The sequence below is a fragment of the Ambystoma mexicanum genome, chromosome 11, assembly GCF_040938575.1.
Source record: "Ambystoma mexicanum isolate Mex_15411 chromosome 11, UKY_AmexF1_1, whole genome shotgun sequence".
In the NCBI taxonomy this organism is placed as follows: Eukaryota; Metazoa; Chordata; class Amphibia; order Caudata; family Ambystomatidae; genus Ambystoma; species Ambystoma mexicanum.
In genome coordinates, this window is record NC_090934.1 from 1,057,955,871 (window position 1) to 1,057,970,500 (window position 14,630).

Below are 14,630 nucleotides of genomic sequence, written 5' to 3' on the forward strand. Positions count from 1 at the left end.
TAAACCTTTTAATTTGATGCACGAGTATCAATGTAGGTTAGGATCACCCCCTGCTTTCCAGTTTGGACCTAAAAGGTTTGAAGGAAGGAAGACTAAAGCTCTCCAAAAGCATATTTAAAGGCACCAAGAAACTGAGTAATGAAGCTCTGGCTCAAACAGCGAGAATTAACCTTGTAAAGTGCGCCTTTCCCTTGAACCATCTGGCGCTGCTGAATCCGTTAACCTGGAGGTTTGTCTCAGTCCAGCATGTGTGCTGCTGCTGCTGCTTGACTGCAAAATAGGAGCACAATCTGGCATCCCAGTGACTCTGTAGGCTCTGCTGAATCTTTTGTTTGAGGTATTGAATGTTACTGGACACTAGTGCAGTTCTCCATGCATCCAGAACTACAGTGGCATGTTCTGCTGCGCATTATTCAAGAGCAGCAGGTACAATGTCTCCATCTCCGATCAGACGTCCCTGATGCAGTTTCTTAACATGTACCACTTCAGGAGGTACCTCTGACTTAATCTGGGCTTGTGAGTCCATTCTTCCAGGGTCATAGTCACTGCTGTCTTGTCCATCAAGTTAACAGCCGTGGCCTTTCTCTCGCTATTGCTCCAAGAACTGCTGTCTACAAGCTCCTCAGAGGGGCCCCCCAAAGCATATCTTTGATTAATCTTTCTCTGAGGATCAAAGACAGCTTGAAGTGGTGGTTTGATTACTGTGGCACTTCAGGGTTCTTGTGCTAACCCGTGCCAATTCGACAGACAACTGCAACTTCTTCTACGGTTTACCCTAATGTTACCATTGCAGGATCCAAACCTGCACTGTGCCAAGCCTTCTTGTTAGCGTGATCTCCAGTTGGCAGTGTCCTTAAATATCTTTGGGCTTTAATTCTATTCTTAAGTGGGCACAAGGTTCCTTTGGTGACCATGTCCATTCAGTACAGAACGACAGTAGCCCCTTCGAGTGACATCCCGGCTCACCCTCCAACTCTCCAGGACTAGAGTTTGCAGTTTGTGTGACTACTTCATTGTTTTGATCCACAAATCCATATGGAGTACTTTGTAACTGATCTTTGAAGACCCTTGAGCAGACCTATCTCCATTGGTTAACAGGGGTCCATCAAATCCAATGGTAATGGAAGTTGGGGTAACCTAATGCAGAGTTCTCTGAACTGAACATTTCATGGTCCTGTGAAATCTTTATTCAGTTATTTCTATATTAAGTTCCTTGTGCATGAATAGAATATATAAAGGCATTTCCTGAACAACTGGATGCTCCAGGTATTGTAGCGCAGCTGAAGCAGCTGAAGATTCCATTGCCAACTAAGGACAACAATTAGGGAAGGGAAATAAATGGTACCATTTGGTGGGTGTGAACATGCATGATCATGAATGTTTGAATAAGACTACCTTTTCATTGATTGTCATCCTCCGCTAAAGGCTTCTCTGTTCCCAGGATACAATGATGCAGACATCCCATCCGTATGGGAAAATAAACAAGGACCTGGGACAATGTACTAAACCATGGAATTCTGCTAATATACAAAAAGACGAAACAGTTGTGCATCAAAGAAAAGAAAAGGGCAAGGTGTAAAATATGCAGGGTATGCATATGAGGCAATGTTACATTGAAATGAATAAACACAGCTGGTCCTGAACAGAGTAACTTTGGTATGGTTTCTGGCAGCATCACCATTAGACTGGTTTTCCCGCAAGACTTACGGTGCTGACCGTAAGAGTAAATATGCTGGCTAAGAAATGTTCTAATAACTTTAAAGGGTTAATTGAAGGAAAACAGTTGCATTAAAAGACAATTAAGAGAAAATGATGGCCGTCATACTCTCTAACTTTGGCTTCTTTATCCTGGTTGCTCCCAAATTGCTGCCTGATTGATTTGCCTGTCTTGAAGAGATTAGACTGGATCATCTGCACACAGTCCATCTATAGAAAAAACAAAAACCATAACAAGAATTTACAAGTCAGTCTAACATCAGTTTCAGATCACCTTCAACAACATCTCACTACCCTCTAATCCCTTCCACCAAAAAACTGCATCCTAAACAACCACCCTTCCTCCACACCCTGCACCCCCCCCTCCCCAAGTGCTACAGACAGCAAAATTATATTAACTGCAAATTAGATCTTTTTGTAATCCTTACTTCTTTGAACATAGTTGTGTAAAGTACAAAATTACTGTTTAACTCTAAACATATTCTTATATGGGGGAGTAATAATGAAGCCTGGCTGGAACCAATGATCCAAACACACACATGGGGCATTGCTGAGGAAAGCAGTGGGCACTGTCTCTAGGTGTCCACTAGTTCTTTCTACCGGTCAGGAGTAAGACCCTGCTCTCTGGGTCAACTTACACAAATAAAAAAAGAAAGATTACCTGGCAGCGAAGAAAGCAGGATTTATGCAAAACAGCAGATCCTCTGACTCTCAATGGTCTGCAGAAGCAGAAAAGCAAAAATAGGCCGCACGCTTTTGCTCCACATTTCATGTAGACATAAGTGGTGGCAAGGAAGCAGTAACAGCATTTCCTCAATTCTGTGGGTACTTGGGAAGGTAGCACAAAGTAGGAAAATAATAATTGGTTGACTTCTACATTATTTAATGCAGACACACTGCTAAACAATGTAATTGGTTATAGATTCATCAATGACGAAAGAATGAGCTAAACTGGCCCTGACTGGGAGTTCAAACCCTTGTTGCCCTAATCATACCGTTACCGAGGTAAGGAACAAGTTACTTACCTGTAACTGTTCTCCAGCATGGGTCTGGCATGGATTCACATGCTCATGAATATTCCCAGTCAGGCTGGGAATCCTCGGTAAATAAAAAATCAGTTTCGTTTCTGAACGGTCTTTCTCCTAATAACCAATCACTGGTCTCTGGATCATACTGCTCCCAGCCAATGACTGCCCTCGACCTAAGCCCCTCTGGCAGCCATCTTCAGATTTCGTACCCCATAAAGTGGCAGTAGGACCAAGAGAAGAGCCACAGAGGGGTAGGAGGGAGGATTCGCATGTGAATCCATGCCAGACCCATGCTGGAGAACAGTTACAGGTAAGTAACTTGTTCCTTTTCCAGCATGGGGTCTGGCATGGATTCACATGCTCATGAATAGAAGAATACATAGCAGTACACATGCACAACCACAGGAGGTGGCAAGGCTCAACATTAAGCATTACATCAACTCAACATTAAGCATCTCTTACCTCCTCCCCAGGCCCACCTTCAGGCGGATAGGTTGCACAGCACTGCCTGGCCGACTCTGGATTCCTCCCTGGAATCCCGGTCAACGCAGTAGAATCTCGTGAAGGTGTGTGTCGACCTCCACGTAGCAGCCCTGCAGATGTCCAGCAGGGGCACACCAGACAGGAACGCCGTGGTAGCAGCGATTGCTCTGGTCGAATGGGCTCTGACAGCCGGGCAAGAGTCAGTTTGCCAACCGGTGAGAGTGCATAATGCAGCCGGAGAGCCATCTGGAAATGGAAGTCTTCGAGAGGGCATTCCCTTGAGTCACAGGTCCAAAGTTCAAACAGCTGTGATGTCTTCTGCAGGCTTTGTGCGGTCCACGTAGAACTTCAGCGCTCTAGCCACATCTAGCGAGTGCAAAGTCCTCTCAGCCGGTGACAGGAAGAAAACAGGTAACACCAAGGGCTCGTTGAGATGCAAGTCTGACGGCACCTTGGGCATGAAGGAGGGGTGCGTCCTCAGCACCACCCTTGTCTCTTGGAATGTCAGGTATGGAGGTTTACATTAAAGGGCCTGGATCTCTCCCACTCGTCGTGCAGAGGTGATGGCCACAAGAAACGCTGTCTTCCACAACAGGAACTTCAACGGTGCCGAATGCAGCAGCTCTAATGGCGTCCCCATGAGCCTGGTCATCACCACGTTGAGTTTCCACGCCAGGGCCGGGGCCTTCACCGGCGGGAACGAGCGCAACAGTCCTTTCATGAACTCCTTCACGAGGCGATGGGAACACAGAGATGATCAACCTGGAGTTCTGGTCTAGTGGGAGACCGCTGCCAGATGGATCTTGATGGAGGCATGGGCCAGCCCCGCCTTGGCCAGCGACAGCAAGTACGGCAGCACTTGAGGGGCCGAAATCCAGAGTTAATCTTCTGTGCGCAGCACCAGACAGAGAACCTCTTCCATGTGTGTCCATAGCACTTGAGAGTTGAGGACACCCTGGCCTTTGCAAGCACCTCCTTGCAGTCCGCCGGGATATCGTACCCTCCGAACACTAGTGCTGCAGGAGCCAGGCCTGCAGGTTTAGTGACCCCGTGGTGGAGGATGGCGCATCCTTCTCTGGCGAGAAGATCCACATCTGTCGGTAGTTTCACTGAGGGGGTGGGGGGGCACGCTGACATGTCCAGAAGGTCCGTGAACCAAATCTGGCTCAGCCACGCCAGTGTGACGAGGATCATCCTGCACCGGAACAGTCTAGTTGACCGATGAGTCACAGTAGCGACGGCGGGAACGCATACAGGAACAGGCCGTGCCGGGGGGTCACCAGCAGGTTTCCCCAGCTGGGGAGCATGGGCGATGCCTTCTCCTTCCCCCGGCACGGCCTGTTCCTGTATGCGTTGGTGTTCGTCGCCGTCGTGAATAGGTCCATCTGGGATTGCCCCATCGTCGAAATAGGCGATCCACTTGATCCTGCCGCAGCTCCCACTCGTAGCACGAGCGCAGCTCCCTGCTGAGCGAGTCAGCAATGGTCTTTGTTCCTGCCAGATGGAAGGGTACCAGAAACATCCCGTGGGCGATGGCCCAGTGCCACAGATCCTGCGCTTCCTTGGATAGGGCTGGGGATCTGGTGCCACACTTCTTCCGGATGTAGAATATTGTGGTGGTGTTGTCGGTGAAGACCCTCACCACCTTGCCCTTGAGGGACGGAAGGAACGACCTGAGGGCCCAGAACACGGCTCTGAGCTCCAGGACACTGATGTGTAGTGACCTCTCCTCCGTGAGCCAAAGTCCTCTTGCGTGAAGATCTCCGGTGTGCGCTCCCCATCCCTCCAGGGAGGCGTCCGTCACCGTTTACTGATGTGCCGGGGTATGGAAGTCCATGCCCGAGGGAAGGTGCGTGCGGGTTCCCCACCACCGGATCGCTTGGCGGAAAGTCTCGTTGAGTGAGATCCTGTCTTCGAAACTGCACGCCGCTTGCATCCAACAGGTGTTGAGGAACTTTTGCAGTGCTCGCATCTGCAGCCTGCATAGGCGCACAAGGTAGATGCACGAGGACATCATGCCGAGTAGGGACTTGATGGACCTCACCCTGGCCCCTCCATGGTCAACAGCCGTTGTACCTTGCCCAGGATGGCCTTCGTTCTTGCGCCACTGTGTGGAGTCTGGCTCACAGGAACAGGGCGACTTACGACGGTACCAAGTGGGATTTCGCGAAGTTGATCGAGAATCCCAGACCTGTGATCAGTTGGACGGTCTTCGCTGTGTGATCGACGGTGAGTTCCCTTGGATGAGCCAATCTTCCAGGTAGGGGTAGACGTGGATCCCCTGTAGGCGAAGCCGGGCCGCCACTGGTGCCAGGTACTTGGTGAACACCCTGGGGGCCGACTTCAATCCGAAGGGAAGGGCATTCTACTGATAGTGCCGCCCCTGGACCACGAACCGTAGGAATTTGCGGTGTCCCTTTAGAATGGGGATATGGAAGTAGGCATCCTCAAAGTCCAGCGACGGTAGGAAATCACCTTCCTCCAGCTGTCCCAGCACGTGCTGGAGGGTGACCATCTGGAATTTCTGAGACTTGATGTACTTGTTTAGACACCGAAGGTCCAGGATGGGTCGCCAACCGCCGGTCTTCTTCCGGACGAGGAAGTACCGCAAGTACACTCCGGAGCCTTTTTGGGACGAGAACTATTGCTCCTTTTCTTAGCATCGCTCGGACCTCCAGATGTAGTTGTGGGACGTGGTTTTCCTTCCTGGCCACGGGTGGTATGTGGGGACACCTTTTCTGAAATTCGAGGGTGTGCCCGCAGGCCAGGGCATCGAGCACCTAACGGTCGGTGGGGATGGACTCCAAGACGCTGATGTATTCCGCAACCCGGCCTACCACCAGGGTGCATGGGTGGGGGCACGACGCCACGGCAGGTTCAGTCCTGTTTCGTCACAGCCTTGCCGCCTTGGCCTCCCTGGCGACGACGCGATCCTCCCGTCTTGCCGTGTCCTCTGTAGGCTTCCTGCGACGAGAAGCGGGACGCTTGCTGGTACGAGGAACCGCCGCCAAATCCTTTGGAGGCACCTTGCTTGCCTCCGGACTTCCGAAAGGACAGCCGTCGTCGTTGAAGAACACCCAAGGCCCGAGCCGTCTCGGTGTCCGCCTTGATGGCCTGCAGTGACTGATCCACTGTATTGCCGAACAGGTTGTTTCCGTCGAAGGGCATGTCCAGAACCCTGGTCTGCACGTCCTGGCGGAAGTCTGTGGCCTTAAGCCAACCGCACAGGTAAACACTGTTGCCCACCTGACGAAAGCCTGTGTCAGCGATGTCCGTGGCCACCGTAATGGCGTGGTCCGACGCCACCTGTAGGATTTCTAGGGCCTCAGCCCTCTTGTCGTCCGGGAGGAAGTCCAGCAAGGGAGCGATCTTGAACCACAGCTCACTGTCGAAGCGTGCCACGATCGCGAGGGCGTTGGGCGCTTTAATAGTCATTGCCGCCGACGAGTTGACCAGTCGTCCCATGGCGTCCAGCTTCTTCCTCTCGCCGTCTGGTGGGCATGTCGAAGTTGAAGCCATCGCCCCTGCCGCTTTCTTCTTGGCTGCCGTGGAAACTACTGAATCCGGGGACGGCTGTGCCCTGAGGCTCGTCTCGTACCGGTCTCAGCAGGTGCTGTGGACAGGTTCTTCACGAGCAACAGTCCCTCGACCCAGATGTTGTCCAGTAACGGTACTGCGAGAACAGTCTTCCTCTTGGCCTCCCGCCGTTGGTAGAGGAAGCCCTCCTGTTTTTCGGGACAGAGCTGGAAGAGCTCAGATGCCATGGCGATCATGGTGTGTAAGGAGCCAATTTCATTGGAGGGGGGAGCAGCAGGAGGCCCGAAGCAGGTGGTGATGGGAGGTCCATTCCGTCACCACCGTCGTCCGTCCCCGCCGTCTTCTTTCTCGTCTCATCCCTCGGTGGAGGGGAAGGAGGTGAATGCTGAGAAGGTTTTGAAGGCTGGACTGAGGGGGATGGATATGCCTCTGCTTGCTCAGTGGGCTTCCCGAAGGTCCAGGCTCCGCTGGGGGTAAGTGAGACCTTGTCCTTATCTCCGTACACAAGGCCTGAATAGCCATCAAGATCGCTCCCGAGGTGTCTTGTGGCATAGGTACCGGTTGCGACGGGAGCGACGGTTGGGGAGTAGGATGTTCCGTCTCCTCCACGGTCTGAAGCTCCTCGTCAGCACCACCATCGCTTTCTTCATCCGCCTTGTCGGGATGCCTTCCGTAGGACCGAACCTCCTCGAACTTCTTGTCCAAGATCTTTGCAACGCCAGCCAGCTCATCTACAGAGGTGGTATCTGTGAATATAATGTCTACCATGCCCCCCCCCTCTATGCCTGGGGTTTCACGGGGGTCTTATTGATAGGCTGAAAAGAGTATTCCCTCCGTGGTGGCAGGGAAACTCTAGGTCCGGAGGTCGCCTCCACAGGCTTCGCCAGGGCCGCCACGACTCCCTCGATCGAGGCCTTAGCTGGGTGAATCAGGGCCTTCGCGACTTTGGGCGCGCATGAGGCCTTCACCTTGGCCTCAGCTTCCGCCGTCTGGATCGGCAAAGTAACTTCTCTCGAAGCTTACCCGGGTTCTCAGACTTCCTTTTCCCCGAGCCAGAGTGTTGGCTCGTGGATGATGGCGTAGGTGACATTGCGCCCTGTCTGGCAGCCAAAGAGCCCGACCCATTTGCGCTCCCGGTGCCTGCGGACTCGCAGTGTTTTGCCTTCTGTTGGGCCCCCATCGCAGGAGCGCCCTCAAAGGTCTTAGATGACTGCTCGGATTTCTTCTCACCCGCTGCTGGGCTCTTCCCCTCCAGCCAGTTGGTGAGTCGTGTACAATGATCCTTCATTGTCCGTTCGGACATATTTTTACAAAGCGCAGTCCTTTTCCACGTGCGATTTGTCCTCGTGTAGGCAGTAGAGGCACAGAGAGTGCTCATTTTCCTTGAAGACATTTTGTAATCCGCATCCAGGGCAGCTCCAGAAAAGCTTGGATCCAGGTGTGTGGTTTCCTTATGTCCTGGGCCATGTCCACGCGGGTTAGGCCTCAAAGATCTTCCGGAATCCTCCAAGAAGCAAAACTTGACGAAAACTCGCCCTTGAGGAGTGTAGGAAAATCCGAAATGGGTCACCGTTGATCAGAAGTAGAAACGGTGGAGCTTGAGGCTCGACTGACTGAAAAAATAGAGTAAACTCTTTGAAAAATCGCAAAATGCAGTAAAAGCTCGGGAGCTATAGCACGAGGACTCCCAACACTTGAACGTGCGGTAAAAATCTGAACATGGCTGCCAGAGGAGGGGCTTAGGTAGAGGGCAGTCATTGGCTGGGGGCAGTATGACCCAGAGACCAGTGATTGGTTATTAGGAAAAAGACAGCACAGAAACAAAACTGAAACTGATATTATCTTTACCGAGGATGCCCAGCCTTACAGGGAATATTCATGAGCATGTGAATCCATGCCAGACAAGCACCTTTTACTTGAGCTGTCTATCCAGCAATATAAATAAGTCACCCGTTTTAAAAAGATTAGGGTTGCTCCAAACCACTGTTGTGTAAAAAGAAAACTCAATTATACCACTTTGTTTCTAATGGAAACAATTCCCCCCTCAAAAAAAGAAAAAAGAAAACAAATCACAGCTAGCGCACAGGAAGTGAACCGATACTTACATTTGTACTGTACACAACAAATAAATAGGATCACGTCCATGCATGTCAGATTTCCATCCTGTTTTGCAACTTTACCTCTAAAGCTTCTGCATTAGTCGATTTCAAATAGGCCTTGATGGTTGTAATCATATTCTGGACACGTAAAGATAGTGAAACTTCTCCTTCTGCAATGGTTTTATGATAGTCGTTATTTATAAAGTCTATAAAATCCTTTTCAGATTTGAAGTCTGTCAAAAAGAACAAACACAGAAATAGTGTTAATAAATCATCTGATAACATTAAAAAGGCCAATAATTGATAAGATACTACTCAAAGGAGCCATGACTGTATTTAACAGAGTTGGAGAGACTGGAGCATGCTGCACCTTCAATAAAATGCCACCTTAGTTTATGTATAGGAGCACTGTCCCGGTTAAAGGGTCAATGCTTTCTCAAAATGGTTTACAAACCTGAGGTGAAGACAAAACAAAATCATCCTCTTTTAGGAGGACAGGACGTTTCGATCCATTCCAAGCAGGGAATGGTGGGTGGTTCACATAAGGACTATACAGGATATTGAGGCTGAAGAAAATATGCTATTAAACTTAGTTGGTCATGGGTATCTTCATAACCCTCAAACATAATATCTGAGCACATGAGCATGATCCCAGAAAATATTTTAGTTCAATCAATACCCATAGATTTAGTCTATTATAAATTAGGCAACATTTTAAGTCGTTTCTTTAAGAAAATTAAGAATGAAATTAGTCAGAAAAATATAACATTTACCTGCTTTTATTTCCTGAACTAAAAAGGAAATTGACAAAAAAAGAAGGCATGCCCCAATGTGCTTTAATCAGTGCCTGCCAATATACTATGTAAAACTATGTGAGCCCCACAATGCATTTTGTAGAGGAAGAGGGTTGATCTGCCGTGAGAGGGAAAAGCGAGGATTCGTTTGATTGTAATGAAGACACACGTGAAGAATCTGTTTAATAAGGAACTCAGTTCATCATGGGAACTTCACTATAAATCAAAATATTAGAATAGCAAGCTGTTGGGAGGGGGCAAGTGGGGTTCTACATACTACTGGTGTAGGGGGTTCTCGGATGCTAAGGCAACATTTTATTTTCTACTTTGTGAATCCCCTGAATGTTATAATGGCTTCCGTGTGTTTGTATTCTTTGTACTTGTGATCAAAGGGACTTCTACTCAATACTCCCTGTAAGTGTAACCCTTTTCTGGTGTGATGCCTTTAGGAGCCCCCGATGGGCATCAGGCTAGGGGGTGTTATGTAACCATTAGCCATCATTTATTGGCACTCTGTGTGTGGCATATCTAAAATGCCCATTTTGCTGATGCAGGCTCTTCCCGGGGCCACAATGGTGGCTAAACTGGCAGTGAATGCTTTAAAGTCCTCTATATTATCCATTTAACATCCAGTGTGGTAATGCTGGTGTGTTTGGCAGTTTGTAGGTCCAGGATGTTTTGCTGGCAACACACCTTTTTTTGTGCGTTTCATCGAGTGTGAATGGTGGGCTGGTACATAACCACCCCTGAATTAACGTAGTATTTTATTTTACATTTGTAGAGCGCTCTACAGCCCACGGGCATTGATGCGCTTAAAACGGAATGTAAGAAGGCTTAAGGGTTACAAGAAGCCACCCAACAAGTGGTCTTGAAGTTACAGGTTACATACAGTTGGTACATAATTTTAGCAAAAGATAGACATACATATTGTTTAAGATGTACCCGAAGGGCCTGCAGGTTTAAAGGAAAAGCTTGGTTTTGATGGCCTTGCGAAAGGCACCACTTGATTCGATTTGCCCAAGGTGTGATGCTAGGGCGTTCCAGTGGGTGGCAGCCATGGTGGGGAAGATGGTGCCACCAGCATGTGCTTTGTTAGTAGTTTTGGGAACAGTAATCATGCTGGAATATGCTGTTCTGGCTGGCCTGGCGGAGCAGGGTTTGGAAATCCTTTGGACAGGGTAGGGCCAGGTCATGGAGGCACTTGTGCGTCAAGGCAAGGGTTTTGAAGATGATTCTTTCCTTAACTGGGAGCCAGTGGACTTGTCTTCTGAGACCAGAGATATGGTCCCTGCATGAGATGCCGGTGGCGGCCCTAAGGGCATTGTTCTGGACCAGTTGTAGTTTGGCAAGGTTGTTTCCTGATGTTCCTATGAGTAAGGCATTGCAGTAGTGAAGCCTTGAGCCAATTATTGCCCTGGCGATAGTGAGTCAATTCTGTTGGGAGACATAGGGCCTCACAGCATTGAGCAGTTTAGAGTGGTAGGCTGCGGAGGAAGCTATGGCATTAACCTGTGTCCATAGTCAAGTTCGGTTCCAGGTAGACACCAAGGGTTTTGACTGTTTGAGAGACTGAGATGGGGATGTTGTCAAAGGTGAAAGAGCTGTATTGCTTGTCCAGCCTGCCCAGGGTGGACGGGGATCCAATAAGCAGAGGTTCGGTTTTCTCAGTATTGAGGCATAGCCAGTTTTCGGCCATTCAGGTAGTAATTGGGAGACCATGTGCATTTCTCAGATCTTTTCCCAATTTTTACTAGAAGACTAATAGAAGATGGGCTGCTGAAGATACTTGTTTGACCATATTGGCTGGACCATGGCTCCTTTGTCCTTGCACCCTGTGCCCTCACCTGCTGGTCGAATCTCATCCGAGGCTCGCTCTTTGCTTCACACCCTGGATGGACTGGCCAGCTTTGCTGGACCTCTTCCTCACCTGCAGTTGCTTGAGCCTTGGTAACATCCTTGTGGCAAAAGTGTTTGTGATGTGGTCTTCCTGGCTTGAAAATCTGAGCATATTGCTTCTGCACAGCCTCATTTCCATCATGGGACATTATGCTTTCTCCAGCCATTTCATCAGTCGTGAAATCACTTCCTTGATGGCTGATTGCACCCACGTGCTGCCCTGGGTTGACTTGAGAACTTTGCTGGGTTTGTCTGTGCTCCCATCACTGTCTTAGTTGCAGCGTAGTCATCTTTCCAGTTATCATTGCTAGGACTCTTGCCTACATCCATGCTAGGCCATGGTGTTGAATCCCCTCAGAGATCACCCAGCCCCCATCTGCTGTTAGCCAGACTTAACCAGATATCTCAACTCACTTGTGCAACACCATTCTGGTGGCAAACCTGGAGACACCAGCATTCTGAGTATCTGCATAGAGTCCTGATCAAATAGTTGGTTCCATTTACAGTGGTCTTCTGTGTCTAGGATGAATGGGTTTTGAGGTTCCCAAAAGCAATCTTCATGGTCTGAAGTGAACCTTGTGATCCCCTCTGCAACCACCTACTGCTAGACTACTGGTTCTCAAACTCTGGGCTTGAAGGTTCGAAATGGGCCCCTTGGGCACTCTTCATAGCTAGTTGTCCATAAAGCTGCATCCAAGGGTTAAAAAGCAAAACCTTGACTTTTACCTATAGCCACAGGAGACCTATGAGATGTGCCCTATTGATCCTTATGGTAAAACGTTTGGAAGCTCTATAAGATCCTTCAAAGGGATTTACAAAAAATGTATGTACCTGAACTGAGAATGTTCTCATTCCCACGCTGCCCTGGATTTCTTTGCGATCAGACTCATTTTAGAAGTCAGTGATTTATCATAGAATGTAATCTAACAAATCACTGCTGTTCACTTGACAGCATACTGTTTCACTAAGCACTAGCGGTTACATAGTTTCCATTAGCTTCTAGGGGTGTACTGGGATATTAAAGTAACCATTACTGGATGAACTGTTGGGGTCTGTTGGCCCTTTGGAATGGTTTCCTACACTGTTTTGTCCATTTTACTTGCTTTTCTAGAACTCTTACAGGACTAGTACTTTCTTGTTAGGTTAGTCTTCTATAAAGCGTTCCAAGGTGAGGTTGAATCGAGGGGCGCATCTCTTTATTGGATTTTTGGGATATGATTGCTTGGCTGGTCCATTTTAGAAACGTATTTGACTGTGTGTTAACCTTATCAACACTAAATAAATGTATGCAGATTTACTCTCTTCGAAGCAGGATGACTGCTTGTTACACTACCAATTGAGTGTTTTGGTCTAATTTGGTAGATTAACAAGTTACTTCTTACCTTGTAACGTTCTTTCGATAGGATGTTCCTCCGACGTATTCCTTATCTTTGATAATTCGTCTCCAGCTTGCTGGCCTCGGAAATTTTTTCAGTAGAGGGCGCCGCGCGTCGACGTCCGCCGAGTCGATGTCCCTCGACCGTCACCGTATCTGCGCCGACATCACCATGCCCATAAATGGCCGTTGCGGCGTCCGTTGCTCAGTTCCGTTTTTTAGTATAAGAAAAGTCATGCCTGAATTGGTTATTGACCTTGAAGGAGCGTAAGCTGCAACCGCAAGAGAAGTATTACTGCGGGGATGGATGGGGGTGGCGATAAGGAATACGTCGGAGGAACATCCCATCGAATGAACGTTACAAGGTAAGAAGTAACTTGTTCTTCGAAGAGATTGTGTCCTCCGACGTATTCCTCATCTTTTATAGACTCCCATAGCAGTGGCTTGTAATTGGAGGTGGGAGTAAGAATGTCATGCACCCCTTAGGGATGAACCGAATGTAATATGGCTTTGCCAAATCTGGTCTCTTGACTAGTGGAGGAATCCAGGTTGTAAAATGTTGTGAATATATGTGCGGATGACCATGTGGTAGCCGCACATATGTCTCTGACCGGTACCCCTCTTTGGAAGGCCGAAGAGGCTGCAATACCCCTGGTTGAATGAGCCCTAAGATTTTGGGGTGGCTCTTTCCCTGCCAGTTTGTAACATTCCAGAATGGCCAAGATAATCCACCTGGAAATTGTTTGTTTTGTTATGGGTAATCCCAACTTGTAACCTGAGTATCCTACAAACAGTTGGTCTGCTTGCCTGATCCTAGCCATTCTGCTGATGTAAAAGCTTCGAGCTCGTCTTGGGTCCAACCTATGTAGTCTTTCTTCCTCTTTCCCCGGATGGGGAGGAGGGTAGAACGAAGGTAAGGTAATTTTCTGAGTAATATGAAATTCAGAAACCACCTTTGGGAGGAAATTAGGCTTCATCTGAAGGACAACTTTGTCATTGTGGAACATTGTAAGTGGGGGTTTACAGGAGAGAGCTTGTAGCCCGCTCACCCTCCTAGCAGATGTTAGTGCTACCAATAAGACAGTTTTAAGCGTGAGAAATCTCAGCGAACAAGAGTGAAGTGGTTCAAATGGAGTGCCATTAGGAAGTTTAAGACTAAATTTAAGTCCCAGAAGGGAACCTAGAATGGTTTGAGGATAAACATTAGTCAATCCCTTGAGAAATTGTAACACTAGAGGTAGTTTGAAACAGGATGGTTCCTCCGCAGTGCGCTTGAAGATTGAAAGCGCTGCAAGATGGCCTTTTACAGTGCCAACTTGAAGGCCTGAGTTTGCCAAGTAAAGTAGAAACGATAACACCGCTGGTGTACCACATGAAAAAGGGTAGATATTCCCTTCTCTACACCAGCTGCAAAATTTGTTCCAACGGCAGCGGTATAAAGACTTTGTTGCTGGCCTTCTGGCCGAAAGAAACACCTCCATTATGTCATCAGGGAGGTCCCAATCCTTGTACCTCACCCTTTCAGAAGCCAAGCGTGAAGGTTGAGGGTTCTGATGTCTGGATGGAGAACCTGACCTCCCTTCTGCGAAAGAAGATTCTCTGAGTGGAAGACGGACTGGAGGGCAGATGGACATATCTAGAAGGTCCGGTTACCACGTTCTCCTGGCCCAGTCCGGGGCAATTAGGATCATGGTTTTCCGGA

The 14,630-nt window shown here is 48.7% G+C and overlaps 1 protein-coding gene across 4 annotated transcripts in view; it reads right to left on the minus strand.

The window, feature by feature from the left end:
• TICRR (TOPBP1 interacting checkpoint and replication regulator) overlaps positions 1-14,630 on the minus strand; it is a 1,117,313-nt gene that overhangs the window by 725,698 nt on the left and 376,985 nt on the right. For all 4 annotated transcript variants that reach the window (XM_069624305.1, XM_069624303.1, XM_069624304.1 and 1 more), the window contains exons 8-9: positions 8,945-9,096; positions 1,826-1,926 (exon numbers count right to left, since the gene is read on the minus strand). In XM_069624305.1, the coding sequence (XP_069480406.1) occupies positions 1,826-1,926; positions 8,945-9,096 (253 nt within the window). The remainder of the gene's footprint in view (positions 1-1,825; positions 1,927-8,944; positions 9,097-14,630) is intronic.